Here is a 19,225-nt window from a genome sequence, read left to right as displayed (position 1 = left end):
ATCAAAAAAAAAAAAAAAAATAGGGAGCAGAAGTGCCTCGCTCATGTGCCTCAATTGCAGTGCTGAGGGATGGGCTATTTCAGGAGCCGTAAGTTGTGGCCGGCTATTCTCGTTGCAGGCATATGTGCCATTGATGGGTTTGGGTTTCGGAAATCCTTTGCTTTATGCTAATCAGGCGCACTGTGGCGAGCAGACAGCTCTGGTGCGGTCGAAGTTTGGCATGTCTACTCTGCACTCAAGAGCCTCTGCAAAGTTGCAATTAAACTGGTAGTGAGAACAGAACGCTGCTCATAATGCAGCCATGTAGCGATATCCTTCCCCCTCTATTCTTCTCTTTCCTTCCCCTTGTTTGTATATTTCATTTAAAATCGGATTAGCCAGGAACTCAGGACTCAAACTTGTTTTATTTTTACTTTTATCAAACCCTCGGCTTAACAGAGTCCCTTCTGTGTGATTTAACTTCGGAAACATCAATCCTCCCCCCACTTAAAATGAACGTTAAAACCCCCATAAGACCATTGAAACACTTCAACTAGCTGCAGGATCGTTTTTTTCTGAAGCTTCCCCCTTTTTCTCGGTTTCAAAGAGTGCTCGGGACCGGGGGCGACGTTTCTGACTGCCTCTCTGTTTATTCAGCTTGTGGAAGAATTAAAAGCAGGGTGTCGAGGCTGTGCTGCTGTTTGGACACTATTCGCAGACCTTTGTGATATTTCACATATGTGAGGCAGTGTGGTGGGATGTCTGGCCACGGGTTAGACCAAGAAACGGGGGAGAACACTCCTCCATATGCAAACTCTTAACTTGCGGCTGACTCATGAGATAACCAGCAGGGTTCAGATTACACCACCCAGCAGTGAGTGGAAGCATTGCAGTATTTATTTAAATATTGTCTATATATTTAGATTCACGAAAGTGCTGTCAACCTGATTACAGGAGCTATGCATTTATTTAGCCCACCACATAACCTATCTTTACCGGATATTTGATGCTGATATTCATATTTCTTACCAGTTAAAAGAATCCAAAATATCAACAAACAATATATAGATCAATTTCACATTTCTGACAAGGATTCCTAAAATGTTATTGAAGAATTGAAACCATTATTTGTGCTGAGTGGGGCATTTCAGTGCTTCAAACATACCTCAAACACATCTTTGGAGTTTTCTCTTCTGCAATTTCTTGTTTTTTAATCTGCTGACATACACTGATATCAATATATTTTCCAATAAGCTAATATCAGCGAATATATTGGTAGGGTCCATTCACCTGTCAACTTCTGGTCCAGCATTTTCAGTGACATTACGTGTGTGATTTTATGACTGCTTTATCATGTTAACAATATCTATATATATATATATATATATATGAAATACAGCAACAGGAATCCATGCACTTGGTTGTTCTATGTAAACAATTCTCTATGCATTTATATTCATATTATCATTAATTGTCTTCAACAGGTCTGGTTACAACCACCTCAAGAAGACTGGACAGGGAGCAACAAGATGAGCACATTCTTGAGGTAAGTTCTTTATTTTTGTCAATTTTCATATCTAAAGAAAAAGCTGGGGATGGTTCAGCGTCAGCCTCTCTCGTGTATGTGAAATTATAATCAGAGACCTTAAAAAAACCAAGGTTGGACCTTTCAAGCATACTTTGGCTGAGTGCCACACGTTGCCAACAAAGACAAGTGTTCTTGTGTATGCAGGAAAAAGGTCCTTTTTGGAATCATTTCACCTTGTGCTGATTTCCGGATGGGGTAGGAAGGAGAGGTGGGAGGGGTGTGGGAGATCCTGGTGACTGCTCCTTTGTTCTTCCCCACTGTTCCGTCTCGTGGATTGGAGCAAGCTGGGACAGGAAACTGTTGTCAAACCGACGGGACGAAGTCTAAACTTGCGGGTTTTAATTGAGCCCGGCTCCGCTCTCCCTTCCCGATTGCCTTCTCACCACAGCCGCCGAAGGTTGATAACAGCCGTTTTAATTGTGTTTTCCGGTGCTGACAGGGAGCAGATTGGACGCCTTTTAATTATTGTTAGAAGTTACACAATTCAGCGATCACTGGGTGACGGTTAATGCTGCTGCATCTGGTGCCAGAGCGGTGTTGTATTTCATACTCTGATTGTACATCGCACTGCACTAATTGCATGACGGGACTGAGAGTAAATGATAGGGATGAAAGAGGGGAATACGAGAAGACTGTGTGACACTTTAAGGAAATGTTTTACTGAGGAATTAAATCAAATAATATGGTAATTGGAAGTTAAAGCAGCAAAGTGAAATATGCCCAAGACTATTGGGTATCAAGGTCAGAAAAAAAAGGTTCCCATGCAAACCCAAAGCCCCTTCATCTAGCGGTTTGCTCTCGACGTAGACTCGCTGCTTCCAACATGTGGTCCAAAGCTGTTGAAGCAGTAGCTTGGTGTCTGCTTCAAAGTCTTTGTGTCTGTTAAAAAATAAATAAAAAAGAAGCAAATTCCCACCTAAGCTAAGTTAAGCTTAACTGAGTCCATGGCTTTTGTTCATTTGACAAAATGCCTCCAGACAAATATTTTTAATAACCACATTAAACACTCAACAGCTCAAACTCCTCTCGACTTTAATGTCACGCCAAATTCAACACGCCTATTCTCTTCATGACAATTTTCTTGCCTTTCTTTGTCATGTTTATTACTCGAACTTAAAATGATACCAGAAAGTGTCATTCTAGCGCACAAATGTGGGTTTTTTTCGCCAGAAAATTAACTAATAAAAGGTCCCTCTTGCACATTCCTATTTAATTTAAATGTGAGTTGGAGGGATAATTTAAAGCTAGTAACTGATGACCTAAATAAGTAGGAAGTGGCTAAGTGATCACAGCCTGGAAAGAGCTGTGTTACCACGGCAACTTAAGAAGTTAGTGCGTGTTGGTCACTGGTTATTGGGGATCCAGCAGGAAGCTCTTTATTGGGCCAAACATTCATGGAGGTGCTCAGACTCCTAAACCCTACAATGTGCCCTCTCCAAACACACCACACACCACACACACACACACACACACACACACACACACACACACACACACACACACACACACACACACACACACACACACACACACACACACACACACACACACACACACACACTTTAGTGTGTCCTCAGGGCAGCTAATCGAGGGATAATCATGACTCAGAGGAATATAGATGTGTGCCTGCATGCCTTTGTGTGCAAACTGGCTGCTGGCAGAACAAATCAGATTTGAACTTCCCAACCAGCACCCAAGTTTTTGTACGAGCTTGTTGTAGGAGAAGAAAACGAAACATGTGGGGCCATGTGGAACATGTGGAGCAATTAGGGTGGGGGCTGTGTCAGCATTGTTTGCACCAAATGCTAAGAGGAGGTGGAGGGAGCACAGAGGGGGGGCCTTCAGCTTTTATGATGAGAAGGTTGGGGGTTGGTAGGCGTCGTGTGCCTGTGTGTTCCAAAGAGAGAGAGAGAGAGAGAGAGAGAGAGAGAGAGAGAAAGAGCTAAAGGCCGAGAGGCAGCGGGGGAATTTGAGAAAAAGGCAAAGCTGTTCATGTTGGTCTGAGTGTGGGCTCAGGCGGCCTGGATGAGAGGCCTCCCTCCCAGGAAGGAGGGGGGGGGGGGGGGTTGGTAAATAGCACAAGTGGGACATGCCAGGACATGCTTAGGATTCAGGCCTGGGATTTGGGACTGAGAACATTATAATCGACAAACCAGAGGTGAATGGGCTGTTCACATCTGTTGTCTGGAGCCTATCCCAGCATGCAGTTGGACGCAGACGCGGTGTACCTGTCTGTTTTTCTGATTAAGCATACAATCCATTAATCACCCCCCAAAAAAAAAAGATAAAACGTACATCATAAGAAAGAAAGAAATATTTAGCATTTTATTTTAATGATGAGTCCATTATTGACGGTCTCTTATCAAAAATCTATGCTATAAAAAACAGTGTGGATATAATTAAGTCTTCTAATTAAGTCCCTCCTTGGCCAGTAGCTCTAGGTACTTAGAGAAGTAGAAACTATAGTAGGAACTGGAACTCCCCTGTCGGCTCTGTTTGGGTTTCCCACTGCATCTGGAGAACTGTGAGGAATCGGGCAAAATCAAAACACTTTTATTTCAACTCCTCACCAACACAAGGTCCTCTAAAGGTTGTTGGTTCCCATGGGAAAAGTCCTGCAGTGGAAACATCCAAGCAGTAGGAATATTATAACAAGGAGGTAGAGTTCTCTTCTCTATGCGATTTAACCTTTATTACAACAGACATTAAAAGAGCAAGGTAATATAGTGAGTTGCTATGTGGCAACAGGACACCATGCAAACAACTGCAGTGGAGCTACATCTTTAATGAATTTGACTTAATATTACAGTCAAGCACAATATTTTTTTTATATTTATTATTTTTTATAGTAACTACAATACAAAATCCCACACAGTTTGTCTTGATTCACAGGCTCGTTTAATTAACACTGAATGGAGTAAAACAACATATGGTCGGTGAGGAAAAAAAAGTTTTGCAATAGACAATCAGAACAAAGTGGATCGGCTCGGCTCACAGCAGTGCTGCACTGATGCAACGAGACGCACTCCCTCTGGTGTAGCTTCTCTGCCTTTTGTGTGGTTTGCCTATTTATCAAACAAAGGCTTTTGATGGAAAATATTCCAAAGACAGATGTGTGGTGATGAACAGTGTGCATGCACACATCGCAGCTTAATGATGTACTGTGCTGGCACATTTCATTTTAATATCGAAAAGGCCTCCATCTATAAACAGAGTGTCCTTTTTAAGGTATTTTATATCATCAGATCTAGTTTATTGCCAAGAAAGTTAAATATACAAAGAATTTGGCTAGGTGAATGGTGCATGACCAAAAGAAGACATCATTTAAAAAATAAAATAAAAATATGAAAACGTACATAAAAAACTGCAAACAAACAAACAAACAAACAAACAAACAGAGAAGAGTATCTTAGGACAAGTGTGTTATGTTAAGTGTAAATTAATAGAGAAAAGTTGTGGAAGTCCCGGGCTTTATTGATGAAATGCAGTTGGGAATCAGGGATATAAGGCACTCTACCGTCACACATGAAGCCCATGCGACCATGATGTTCATTACGCAGCACAGGATGGGCACCATGTACCAACATAACATATGCTCCCTGAGAGACAAATACACACTCAGGTTTCTTTCCATCCCATTTAATTAATTCTGATCATGTGAATAGCGAGGACAGCTGCAGACACTGCGAGAAAAACAGAAAAACACATTACTTCAGTAATTGAAACTATAGCACCAAAGGGTGTGCGCCCGGCCCTGGACTCCTGACGGTTTTCAGCGAAGCACTTAGCAGATGGTTTTAAATGACTGTGACATTTGTCCTGCCCTTCAACAGTGTTTTTGCAGCTTCGAAAGCGAGAAATGCTCACATCTCTGCCAGCACTCCGACGCGCAACCCTTGAGCCCATTTCTTTCTGAGACGAGATGGAAAAAGTCACGTTTGTTTAGGTCAGCCTGTGGGCCCTTTTGCTTTTGATTGAACTCCTCAAACTGTGCACTCAAATGTCCGAAGACACATCGGGGTGTGTAAACGTCAAGCCATCAAGCACCAGTCGCGCTTGATGGCATGACTCAAATTAAGGCCTCATTAAGGATTCGGTTGCGTGAGACTGTCTTTGATACTTCTGGGGTTTCACCAAGGCCCCCGGCCTTTAATGCAGTGCAGTTAGCCTTTATGTTTATTAGCAGAGCAAAATCTTTGTTTGCAAGTTCGACACACAGCAGTGGAGTCAGTGCAGCTGGCGCTATCAGTGTGAAGAGGTGCGGCTAATTAAAAATAATTATCTCTGGTGGGTTGTTCGTGTAGCAGCCATACAAGCTACAGTTATCATGATCACAGGCGGGCATATGAAACGTTATTAGAGATAGGGATCGTTTTTTTAGTTCGACATTACAGCCTCCAGATGAGACAAATCATGTTTACCCGAATAGACCCTGGCTATTGACTTACCAGGGGCAAGAGTGGATCCAGTTTAATTTGAGAAAATAAGAAAAAATGTCTCTCCTGCTAATTTAAATGGGCTCTTTAAATGAGTATTTTCCCTGGATTTCTTATTGTGCCTCGAAATACTGCCAAATTGATTGGTGCTTTACCTTTATGCATAAAATGTTATTAAAACAGGCTAAAATAGGGGCTCAAAACAGGGGTTAACGTAAATGTTTTCTTTCAAATGCCCGGTCAGTCAAGTGGGTCAGAAAATGTACTTGCCCAAAGTCAATTTTTACTTTTATTATTATTAGCAAATAACAACAAGGACTAAAGTTAATTGTCATTGTTTAATCTTGTTTGGGTCATCGATGCAAAGCAGCAAGTTATGTTGCATTTCGCAAATTGTACTACTTGCCTCGAGCCAATTGCAAGTTTTAGTAGCCCAACGTGTCTTTTTAATCCATCCTATTAGTAATCCCTAATGCTGAGCCCTCCCAGGGTCTTAAAGCCCCAGTAGTGTCATGCTGCTCCTTACATTCACCCAGACAAAGTGGTTTTTCAACCAAATAACAACCAATCAACCAAGGGACCCAAATTGCTGCTATTTAAGTACTGTAATGTCTTGAATTTTCCCGCTGGAGAATTTTGAGATTAAGATTAGTGTTTGTAGTTCTGAAATAGTCCCCTTTCTTTTACAACATCAAGACATTTTGAGTCAGGGATATGTATGCTCTATGAAGTACTCTTTTCTGCTTCATTTGACTGGATTCATTCATTATTCTGTGGAGATTAGATTATTAGGTAACAGCCTGTTTTTAAAGAACGTGTAATAGACATGATCCCTTGCCAGCAAATCTCAGAAGGAGTTGCCTTTAAGTTTGGCTGCTGGTTAAGTTGCTGAGAAAGAAGTTGAATGATAGCATGATGAAGGGAAAAAAGCCTGCTTCCCTTTTTCATCTCTTCTTTGATTTATTTTTGGCTTTGGAAGGATGGCTTTGAAACGCAGCTGTCTTAATCTTGATAGTTTGATGTAACGTTCACTGAATTTTCTGGAATTATTAACCTTTTCTACATGATTAGCATTATAATGATTGAAGGATTTCAGGTCTTTACTGTATCTATGTAAAGAAAACAAAAGAGGCATTGGAGAAATTGAATGTGACGAAGTTCATTGCATCAGATGATATTTGCTTTCTTATTTCAATCTCAACCCTTTTAAGTCTTTGAGCTTCTTGTTCTGAACTTTTTCCTCTTCCTCCTCAGATCACGGTCACCGACTACGGCGTTCCTGCCAAATCCACCACAGTCCGCGTCATCGTGCGCGTCCTCGACGAGAACGACAACAGGCCGTTGTTCCTGGAGAAGATCTACAAGATCAAGCTCCCGGAGCGCGAGAGGCCGGAGCGCGAGAAGCCGGGGAGCGAGAGGCCGGGGAGCGAGAGGCCGGAGCGCGAGAGAGCCACGAAGAGGGACCCGGTGTATCGGGTCATCGCATCGGACCGGGACGAAGGACCTAATGCCGAGATCTCTTACAGCATCGAGGAAGGCGATGAAAGCGGGAAGTTCTTTATCGAGCCAAAAACCGGGATGGTGTCTTCAAAGAAGTTCTCCTCTGCCGGAGAATATGACATACTTACAGTGAGTATCTAATCCTAAAGATTCACCCTGTCCTCAGACTGACAGTCTCTTAGGGAGCAGTAAATGTTTACAACAGATGCTTGTTTGGCGTTCTACTGTTGTATGCTCCTGTTTCTCTCGAGTTTTGTTATCCCCTAAGTTTCTCTGCCCTCCTTTTTTTTCTTCAGTTTTTGTGTTTAAAAAAAGCAGTAAATAAGCCTCTTTAAAGGAGACCAAAAGATAATTGGTCCACTCACGTCATGTTGGTCCACAAGTGTAGGCTGGTAATTACTTGCAAAAAGCATCTACTTAAAAGTTTAGGAAGCATGTTACAGTCCACACTATCCAATTAGGATCTCATTGTTACAAGATGTGCAGTTTATGCTGTATTACTATGGTCTTATTACTGTAGGGGCTTCGTCATCAAGGGACACATTTGTCAATCATTGATGTTGTTACAGTGTTAAGCACTGTCTTAAGAGTATCTCAGAATTACTTTTTTTAGAACTGTGTGATTGTTTTGTGAAAATGTTTGTTTTATCCGTCAATCTTCCACCTGGGAGAGAAAAAGCAAGAAATGTCCTACAGTTAAGACATCACAGTTGGCTGTGAGAACTACCTAGGTGATTCACGAGGCACATCTTTTTTTTATCTAAACTGATTTTCACCAAGATTTTATGTCCCCTCAAATCCAAAGTTTTCTCTCCTACTGCAAGCCGACACTGCCCACAAAAGTTTGCAGTAATTGAAGTCCACACAAAAAGGTCCAATCACAAAAGAATACCGCACAAAAAGGTGTTTTGTTATTCAAAAATGCCCCCTTTTTCCTGCCCTTTGGACAGCTCAGAGTACAGAAAAGCTTTCACGATTGAAACACAACCCATTCTGGGGATTTGTGCCATAAATCAGGCTGTTCTACTTAAAGTATGTATACAGCGTGTATAAAATGTAATATGTTTTATTCAAGTATATTATCTACAAGCCTTGTCTCGCTACAGGCTTACAAGCTACAATACCAAACTTTTCTGTATATCTTCTTCTGTAGAGTTTCAGATAAAGGAACCACTGGAGAGTTGTGCAGAAACTCGTTTGCAACCTAATGTTACATAACACCGTGTAACACCTTTCATTCTGTGCCTCGCTCTCAGATTAAAGCCGTCGACAATGGACGTCCTCAGAAATCCTCCACTTGTCGTCTGCACATCGAGTGGATTCCCAAGCCAAAATTGCCGGCCGATGCAGCTCCCCTGCTTTTCGAGGAGTCCCCCTTCACCTTTTCTGTGATGGAAAGCGACCCTGTGGCGCACATGGTGGGGGTCGTCGCCACAGAGTCCTCTGATGTTCCCGTGTGGTTTGAAATCACAGGTATGGCTCTTTCAAATGCATCTCTTTTATAGTGTGTGTGCATGCATGCTGGAAATGCTCCAAGTCATAGAAATATATCATATATAGAAAAAACTCTTTTTAGGACTAACATAGTATTAGTGTGTGGGAATAATATGCAAAAGTAATTAAAAAGCAGCATTTTTTAATAATAAGAGTTTGAGTCGTTAATGATAATGTTAGAAATCTGACTTCTTAAGCCATGTAGCGGACTTCCAGGCAAAAATGCAGTCACTACATATTTGGTTTAGAAAATATTATTTTGGCATTTGTATTATTATATGAGAAATAATAATGCTATATAAATCTTTTTTTTTTGTTGTGAAAACAGCATATAGATATGTCACAGAGTGCCAGATTTGACAGCTAGCTAAAAGCAGGAGAGCAATTTAAAGCGTTAGCTAGCAGGGACGATAGCCTCAGCTAGCATAAGCTAAAGCTAAAACTAAATTTACTTGTGTAATGTTTCCCTGGCTGTATTCTGTAATGGGAAATATTAATTTTAATGCACCAACATCTTGGTAGTTCAGTATGTTATTCCACATAACTTAATGAGTCTGTCATGATGTAGAAGAAAGCTAAAATCCTGCTAAACTAGCTTAGCGGCAACTTTTGATGCTAGTGGGTTTTTATGTGAATTAGTGCTGTTAAGCTGCTTTTACATCACATATTTGAAAAGAGACATTAGTAGTAGACTATTGTGAGTAGGACTCTTATGAGGTGGTATAGCAGTTATTGTATATAAGTTCTGAATAAACCTAAACAGACATTAAATGAAGGGAGGATTGGTTCTAGTTGTTGAGCAGTTTGCTAGCCATCTTCAAAACTTTTAACCATTTTTTTCCTCAATTTCACCGTTTCCTTATTACTGCGTGTTGCCTTTGAAGGCCAGGTTAGATTCCAGAATTGTAGCATACATTATTAGCTCACAAACAAATAATAAATATTGATACGTTTACTAGCTTCCCTGGGTGAGCCAACTGAGATGCAGTACATTTCCTTACAGTTTTAGGTTTCTAAGTGTTAAAATACTTAATTTGCCCTATCTTGAATGTGTGTTTTTTTAAACTTCTGATAGGCTCTGCATGCATGAAAAGACTTAAATTGACTGCTTTCAAAAATGCTTGCCTCTTCTTCCTTTCTCCCAGCCTGTCCTCCCCTCTAATCAATGTCTGACTGACACATCTCTTTTCTTCTCTTCTCTCTTTTCTGCTCTCGGCTTTTCTACTTCCCCTTTTTTCCTTCTGGAATGTTCTGTGTGGTTGGATTTTTGCAAGACGGCATAGAGGATACTGAGATGTTTTACATCCTTCAGATGGCTTGTGACCACAACTGTACAGCAGAAGGTAGCTGCTGGATGGGCTTTAATGTTTTAGGAGATCATCCTGCACTGAGTGTGTCGCCTGTGGTTGAATTGTGTTGTGCCGCTGGATTGATGTTGTGCCACATTTCCCCCTTAAACCTGTGACCTGATTAAGATAGAAAACCTCCTCTCCTTTCCATGTGGGATTGTATACCTGCTGTTGTGTGGTTGAGCATAATTTATGAAGTATATAAAAGAATGTGCTGTGTTGTTATACATTCATCACTTTTATGTATTCATCCTGTGGGTGTTAGGCCAAATTGCATGAAACATCTATCATCTGAATGACTTTTAGATAAACAAAAAATCCATCCTGATAGATAATGATATCAACATCAGTGTATCTATTCATTCTCATCTTCGACATAGGCACAGGAGAAAATTGATGTTTGTATGCCCATCCCATCACCTCCATTTCGTGTTTGCGTAACCTTGCTACATGCGCACAACTAAGCGACGAGCTGTCACTAATCTTTTGTCCTCCTTTGTTGTTTGTAAAAAAATAAATATTCCACAGGTGGTAATTATGACAGCCGCTTTGACGTGGGCAAGGCCAGCGGAACCTTGATTGTTGCACGGCCCCTGGATGCCGAGCAGAAATCAAATTACAACCTGACGGTGGAAGCCACAGATGGGACACGAACTGTCAGCACCCAGGTAATTGAAACGCTAATGAAACGGTTGGAAGCTGATGAGGCAGTTGTCATGGCTCTGTTTTTTTTTTTCTCATGTGAGGAATAGAAGGGAAGGGAAGGGACTGGTAATAATTGAAGCATTGGCAAAACTGTCCTGTTTGTTGTGAAATGTGTATGTTGTGACGATATCACTGCTCACAACTGACAGTTTATAGGTTTGAGTTTCATTACATCCCTACATGACTTGACTTCTAACTGTGCAATGGAGCCCAGAAAAAAAATGGGCAGAAAACACAAAAAAATATTGGATTTGTTACAGTACGGCTGTGCTGTTTTAAGAGATCTTCTTATATCGTATGGTGCTGCCTGTGGGGTGTTGTTCAACTGTTTTTCTAAAACTAGTTCTACGGATGTGCTCTCATTAGTAGTGCACTAGATGGGGAGAAAGAAAGAAAAGCAAAACATTCCAAAAAAACTTAAAGAAGACTCTTTTGTTGAACAAGTTTTTGGGTAGATTGTGTTCCTCCTCCGCTGTTCTTTACCATCTCAGTTAAACGTTGCGCTCCAGGAATCTTCCATTGTCTCATTCATGACGCAGAGCTGCTGCTATGATGGTGCCGTCTAGCCTGAGTTCTTTTTTTTTTTTTTTTTTTTTTTTTTTTTTTTTTAAGTATACATTCTTGAGCCCCCTCCACTCCTCCCTCTGCTGTCTCTCTCTCTCTCTCTCTCTCTGAACCTGGAAACCTTCTCTTTGTCTTCTCGGAGAGGAACAGATTGCCACGGTCTTTTACTGAACGTGCTCTAAATAACTAACTATATTACACTCACACATATACACAAAGTATGCTCATGCTACAGTGGGAAACCGCAAAATCAACTGAAAAGATGCTTTTATGCAGAAGAAGAAAAAAGCATTAGGTACTGAACCATAAGACCCTGCTTGAACTGTTTTTGATGAAAGATGAAACTAAAAGTTGCTTCCAAAATACTTTCAAAGCAGTTGCATACTTGCATTTTCATACATTAATATGCTAATTTAATCCTCCCTGCATATACTTTGCTCCCCAGCTGATACCGAGGGCTGAAACACCACGATAAAAGCTTTTAGGCATGCGAGTTGTCTCTGGTTTTTTTTTGTTCGGATGGTCATGCCTTGTCCATGAGATTTTGAAGGTTTTTTACGTGGTAGTTCGGGTCATATGGGATAGTGGCATTCAAAATGTTTTGTCCTTTGTCCTCAAAAGAGGGGGGCTTCAGAGAACTGTAGCTGGAAAAGAATCTATTTGTTGTCACTCCGTATGAATACAGCCTTTCATCATCTGGCTGCTGTGCTCCACTGAGCCTTGGATGAAGCGCCGCCTTTACTGGCATTTTGCAGCTCATCCGAGGAGGCAGCTCGTCCTTTGGTTTAGTTCAGAACCTCAAAAAACAGCCGCAGAGTACCTCTTTTTCTCCGCCATGATTCCCTCTACTCATAAAGCACTTTCTTAGAAAAGCCCTTACAACAGACACTTACTTAAAAGCCTCTCACCAACATGGCACATTTTAAGTCCAATTAATCACATTCAAAGGTTAACATATTCAGAAGGTCTAAATCTCAGTAGAGCCCGACCAATACACGATTCTTGGGACCTTTTCTGATATTAGGCAGTAAATAAATCTGCTGATATTCATGAAGAGCAATGAAATGATATATAAATAACACTGATGTAGCAAAACCTGGGAAGTGAAAGCAGTGCTCTGTGACTTTAAACGGTAATGTGCAATAAGAATATTTAGTTCCTAGAATAAATACAGAATTGTGATCTCATTATTGATCAAAATAATCATGGTATTGGTCATAATCTTATCAATATCCTGAAGATAGTAATCTCTCTCCAAAACTATCGTATCATACTTAACCCACTACCCCGACATTGTCCTTTTGTGATGGCAAGTTTGACTGTAAGCGCTGATTGGTGATCAGGTCTCTACAAGCCATCAGCTCCATTGAACCATCAGTTTCAGGCAAGAAATGGGTCAAAGAATAATAATCACTACTGTGTATCAGATGAAGCGTATCAGATGAGGCTTATCCTGCCCTGTTTTTTGCACCGTCTGCACATTTCAAACGTGCATATTTTTGAATGTATTAGCAGATCTGTGTCTTATGGACTCTTTTTGCACGAGCGCTAGAACGTAAGAGTGGCCCAAATCCAAATTTTGTCTTAAGAGTGTGAAGAACCGTTACTTTTTAATTCTGATTTGGGCGGCTTGCATTTGTGCTCCCAAGTCAGATACAGGTCAGATTTCTTTTTTGCAATGCAACCTCATTATTGGAATTCTTACAGCTTTTATGTCACTCTAGATCTTGTATAAAGATGTAGTTAAAAGAAGCCCTTGACATCCAGATATTTTTGGATGAAACCTGTTTCATTAAAGCCATTCATCCGTCCACTCCTGGCTCCTCCGTGCAGTAGTAGCTGCCGCTGCCCCACAAAGAGCCAACGCTGCAAGGCCAGCAGAGTGAACGTAGCCTCCGTCCTGCAGAGCCAGCTGACCGCTGTGGGCCAGCTGTTTTCCTTAGAGGGAACGGATTTACTGAATTTGTATGCTCCAAAAACCACACTTGTGATGTGATTTAGGCCAGTTGACTGCGATATGCTGAGAGCCAAATAGATGCCGAAAAAAAAAGCATACAGTATTATAAGAGACCACCCCCAACAAAAAAGTGTTGTGAAAAACCCTGAACTTGTGTTGGTATTTATGCCTTAAAAAATGAGGTGAGAAAGAACCATATGTCTTATGTAGTGGTCTCTCCCCCTTCATATTTGTTGTATCACATTCAGTGCCAGTCGCTTGACTTGCACATATTTGTGGGAGAACCTTGAATGTTCGGAGGATTCACCGTACTGAGTGCTTCATGTTTCAGGAAAGCCATCTGAGTGTTTTGGCTACTAACTTGTTTATCCGATAACATTGTTCGGCATTGACGGTATTTGCTCTGCCTGCAAGGAGGTTTAACAGAAAGTAAAAATGCACCTCTTGCTGGGACGTTCATGTTTATCGTAACTGTGTCCAACCAGCAGGGCTCTGGTTTTAAATAATATGTGACAAACCACACTGATATGTATTTATTTACTTTCTGATTGCAGGCAAAGCAATGGAAAAAATCTTATAATAGAACATCTATCTTTTATCACATTTTTTTTATCACTGTGTTTGCAAAATAAAATGAATCCAATAAGAGATCGTTTCAAAAGCGAGTTGAAATTGAATTTGTCGACAGCATGTTTGTCTTTTAAACAAGTCATTCAGAGTCTCACCGCAAATTAGATCTACCCGATCACGCACATGCAGCGCACCTCGTGAAAAGCTCAAAGTTGGACTTATCTATTCCTCAAATCAAAGTCATGTGGAAGCTGTGCTGCCAGACGGGCTGGCCTATTTTCTCTCTCCTCGGAATGTTTTTTTTTCTCTCTCTGCGCTTCCGTTCTCTCTCTCTCTCTCTCTTTCTCTCTCTCTCCTTGTATCCCTCTTTGTCTTTCTTTCAGATTTTTCGCCCTTCTCCATTTTTTTTCAAAATGCTCCACATATATATTGACCTGGCATGATGATGATTACTCTGTTTGGGTAGAATAAAAAAATCAAACAAGAGCACTGGACCCTGTGTGGGTAGTGGGCTGTGTTAATCCTGTTTTGGGAACATGTTGGAGTGCTCGGTGCCAGTGCCCTGCCTTTGCCCAGAACCTGCCACCTGGCAGGGGGGCTTCCTCTCCTACGCATGGCACAGGAGGACAATGAGCGCAGTGAAAAGGCCCCATGTGTCCTTTTTTTCTGGATACAGAAACACAAAAAGCGGTTTGCTTATTCAGAAGGCTCCGTTTCCTTTGTGATCTCTTAAGCAGACTTTTGTTTTATTTGTTTTATGTCTATTTTAGAAAATAATTGAAAATAATTTGAAGTCCACCGCGCCTGGGTCTCCGGTGGTGATTATCACTATTACGCTCGCGGTCTGTGGGAGGTCTGAGAGAAACAGTCTGCCTCTCTGTTATGTTCTTTTCCATTGGACCATTGTAGCGCTGTGAAGGCGTCTCTGAAGGATCAGCTGATGTAGACAAGGGGTGCCGCATTCTAGCCCGGGCACCTCATAGCCAGGAGCGGGGCCAACGGAGGCAGGCTCGGCACGCAGCCCGGGCCTCCCCTCCCCTCCCCCCACCTCCAGCTATACGACATCCTCCCTTAGCCATGCAGAAGTACCTCAAGCTGTTCTGCTCACAATCTGTTCCTGGTCTCCTGTTTCTCATGTTATCTCAGTCCGCGTTACAAAGACTCTCTTTATGTCTCGCTGGAAGGGTTCACCTTGTTCACTCATACTTATACGTTGTTTTGCCTTCAGTCAGAATCAAAAGCTGACCATTGTGTTTGCATTTCATTTTAAGCCACCATCTTCAAGCACGTGTCTTATTTCTTTAATTTCCCCACAACTTTTCTAAATTTGACCATTTCCCTAAGCTGTCTTTTGTTTTTTTCCACCGTCACTTCTCTTTCATACTCTCATCTCGTCCTCGCAGCTCACAGTTTTTTTCCGGTAGTATCTCCGTCTGTCACGTCTGCGTCTCAGTCTCAATCTCGTTCCTCTCCAGCGTTCCCAGAGGAAGCCATATACAAAGACTACAGAGTTTTTTTTTCTTCCACGGCAGCATTTCTGCTGCAGTCAGCCCGTATCATGCTGCTTTGTGATGTTCAGGGGGCCAAAGTTCCTCTGAAGTGTTGTCGAGCCTCCTTTTCAAAAAGGAAAGGCGAGTTTTTGTGTGCATATGGAGGCTGAATAGCCTTTTGTGTGCTCGCTAAACAGTACTGAAATAGTACATTGTGGCTGTATGTGGATACCACTGACCAGGTTCCATTCCTTTCTGCTTCTTGACAGCACTATCAGCACTCGCCACCTTCCTCACTATTCACAAAACCTGTTATCTGACGCCGGCCAGATTGAGACACATTGGACGGCTTCTTTGGACGTGCGCATTTTATGTGCCTGTGTTTGTGTGTGGGTGAAAGCGCGATGTGTGTGTAAAAGGTGGATTGTGAGACACACGGCGGATCTGCTGCTATGTGATGTCTGGCTTGACATGAGGAGGAGACGCGCTTGGAATGAGATAGCTGAGGGTGCAACATACACTAGAGGCCCGATTTCATATGCTTTATTTCCAGGGTTAATTCCTCATTAGAAAAATGTATTTATTTAACATTACGCACCCTGATTAGCAGCGTGACATGGGCCGCTCAGGACACGTGACGTGACTTTACAGCACCGTCAGACAGCATGCAGCCCCAACGCTCCCCCTGCAAGATGACATCTGTGAGCTTCAGCAGCATTGCCAACATCACAGCACACAGCAGATTGTCAGTGTTATCAGTGCTGTCGGATTGAGTCTATATTTGTCTCTGATATGGACTCACGGCGCTTCAACCAACGGTATTATGACCAAAGAACAAAAGTGGGCAGTTGCGTCGACCAGAGATCTGACAAATCCTGCTGAGCGAGTGAGCCGTCGACGAGGTCAGAGCTTCACTGTTCCTGCACCAAAACGGCTCGGCTTTGCCCGGTTCCTTACGGCACATCACCCCCTGGTGTTTGGTATGCAGGTGTCTAATCTGGGCTGATCCCTTTGTTCCCCATGTTTGGCAACGGTAGAAGCCCCCTCGCTGGTCTGGGAAGCAGAGATGGCATTCCAGCAGCTCTCCATAATCCTCTGTCGGAAGTCCAGTAGACGAGTGGCTGGTGTTGATAAAACATGCTCCCAGTGGAATTTTTACAGTTTGGGGATGTTGGATTCTTTGTTGTGTGTGTGTGTGTGTGTGTGTGTGTGTGTGTGTGTGTGTGTGTGTGTGTGTGTGTGTGTGTGTGTGTGTGTGTGTGTGTGTGTGTGTGTGTGTGTGTGTGTGTGTGTGTGTGTGTGTGTGTGTGTGTGTTGCAAAAAAAAAAAAAAGCACAGCGACTGCACTTTCTATGCCATCCAAAGCATGAGTTGAGTTTGAGCAGATTTTGTGATAACTTTAGCAGAGTATTGAATCTGCAACAGAGTTACACTAACAATGTTTAACCCTCCTAAAACTTATATGACATTTAAATATGTTATTTATTGTTAATGTCACTGGATTGGTCTTCTAACTTTCCACAGTTGACAGCTCACTGTCGATGTTTTTTCATCCGTGTATTCTCAATTTAATCACCTGCTCCTGTATGTAGCTCGCAGTAAATTGAGATGCATTGTCTTTTTCTCACCATTGATTTCCTGTTCTCACTGTTAGCAGCATCAAGTGGCCATTCAGTTAAAATATTGCTTTTGCCATCATATGTATCGATCTGTTCTATACGCTGCTTATTACTGAAGAGCGTGGGAGAACGAGTGTGTGTGTGTGTGTGTGTGTGTAGGAGTGTGTGAGTGTGTGTGTGTGTGTGTGTGTGTGTGTAGATGGAGGGAGGAGAGAAAGTAAATTAGGACTGAACACGTATCGTTTGTTGATCAGTATTCTGTTTACAACCATTAAGCACATTTACCCTCAAACTTTTCTCCTGGTTATTATTGGGTTTTTGGAGAATGTAATTTATGTGTTTGCACATGCAACCCTAACAGAAACGTATGCTAGCATGGGGACCACTTATATCTATCCAATACATGCATGCATACACAACAGTAACTTGCAACACTGGATTTCTTTGGACTGATTCAACCATCCAGTTATTCTCAAAAACCAAAGTACACAATGACAAAATGACAAAAATAGAAAAGGCTCAGAAAATAACCTTTAGAATAATTTTTAGATGCATGACTTTTGAGCTGATGTACGTCTGGTTTTAAAATATAATATTCTCGACAATTCATTTCTCTCCTTTAGGTGCTTATCCGCGTCATCGACACCAACAACCACCGGCCACAGTTCTCTCAGGAGGTGTACGAGGTGAATGTCCCTGAAGACAAACCGTCAGGGACCGAGGTCATGCAGATCAGCGCCACGGACCGAGACGAGAAGAACAAACTGACCTTCACCCTCCTGAGCAGCACTGATCCCTTCAGCCTGAGGAAGTTCCGACTAGACCCAGGAACAGGGACCCTGTACACCGCTGAGCGACTGGATCACGAGACTATGCATCGGCACATCCTCACCGTCATGGTAAGAGCCAACGAAAGCCATTGACCAATAGCTTAATAAAATTGTGAGATTGCTCCTACATGTGGTTTAATCGAGTTTATTTGTTTGCTTCATTAGATGAAATGAAACATCCATGAAATTAAGATTAGCTTGTTTGTTGTTATGCTTTTCAAAACATCAATTTGCTGTTTTACTATGTTTTTATTCCTGAACGAATTATCCCTTCAGGGTTTCTAAGACTCACGCCTTTCACTGTTTTTCTTTCTTTTCGTCCTCCCTCACATGTATGTCTGCCTCCTTCTAAATCGGTCTTCTCCAGGTTCGAGACCAGGACATTCCAGTGAAGAGGAACCTTGTGCGCGTTATTGTCAATGTGGATGACACCAATGACAACGAACCCTGGTTTATCGGCACTCCTTACTCTGGACGCGTGTTTGAGTCCGCAGCCGTAGGGGCCGCTGTGATCCAGGTCACTGCTCTTGACAAAGACAAGGGCTCTAACGCAGAGATTGTCTACAGCATTGAATCAGGTAAATGCAAACACAGTTGCAGCGTCACTCTGTTGATCCGCAGTTTTCCTAGTTTTCCATTTTTTCTTTTCTCATAGCAGAAAGCTCTCATTGTAAATGAATGCAAATGGAATCAGCTCGTAAGAAATGTATGAGTCATCTTGAGCCCTGCTGCCCACTGGATCTTGATCATGAATGGAATACTTTACAAAGAGTAGGAGAATATTGAAGACTTTGTCTAGAGGATCTCCCAGTAGACAAGGAATGGGTAGATCCCGCATCAGAATTTCCCACGATGGTTTTCTCCCACAATATGCTGTTGTTAGAGACATGCAAGAACCATATGGCCCTCAGCTTATTGTTCGAATATATGCATATTTGACATAGCCAAGATTACTTCAGTTGTAGCTTGCTTTGTTTTGAGTGAAACCAATTAGGATGACTTGCTTGGAAAGTAAATTAGCATTTCTGACATCTTGTGTTGTACCATCTTCCTTGTACAACACGTTATTGTACAAGGACTTATAAATACCATCTATGTTTTGCATCACCAGGCACTTATCATGGTCATTAATATATTCTCCTTT

The 19,225-nt window shown here is 41.9% G+C and overlaps 1 protein-coding gene across 1 annotated transcript in view; it reads left to right on the top strand.

Moving 5' to 3' along the window:
- The window catches only part of fat1a (FAT atypical cadherin 1a), a 75,439-nt gene that overhangs the window by 28,980 nt on the left and 27,234 nt on the right, over positions 1 to 19,225 (top strand). The window contains exons 4-9 of the mRNA XM_054603607.1: positions 1,464 to 1,525; positions 7,258 to 7,632; positions 8,760 to 8,976; positions 10,875 to 11,014; positions 17,875 to 18,150; positions 18,449 to 18,659. Coding sequence (XP_054459582.1) covers positions 1,464 to 1,525; positions 7,258 to 7,632; positions 8,760 to 8,976; positions 10,875 to 11,014; positions 17,875 to 18,150; positions 18,449 to 18,659 — 1,281 coding nt within the window. The remainder of the gene's footprint in view (positions 1 to 1,463; positions 1,526 to 7,257; positions 7,633 to 8,759; positions 8,977 to 10,874; positions 11,015 to 17,874; positions 18,151 to 18,448; positions 18,660 to 19,225) is intronic.

The sequence above is a fragment of the Anoplopoma fimbria genome, chromosome 9 (assembly GCF_027596085.1).
Source record: "Anoplopoma fimbria isolate UVic2021 breed Golden Eagle Sablefish chromosome 9, Afim_UVic_2022, whole genome shotgun sequence".
Taxonomy (NCBI): domain Eukaryota; kingdom Metazoa; phylum Chordata; class Actinopteri; order Perciformes; family Anoplopomatidae; genus Anoplopoma; species Anoplopoma fimbria.
Note: the sequence above shows the minus strand (reverse complement) of the source record. Positions and strands in the feature narration are given on the sequence as shown.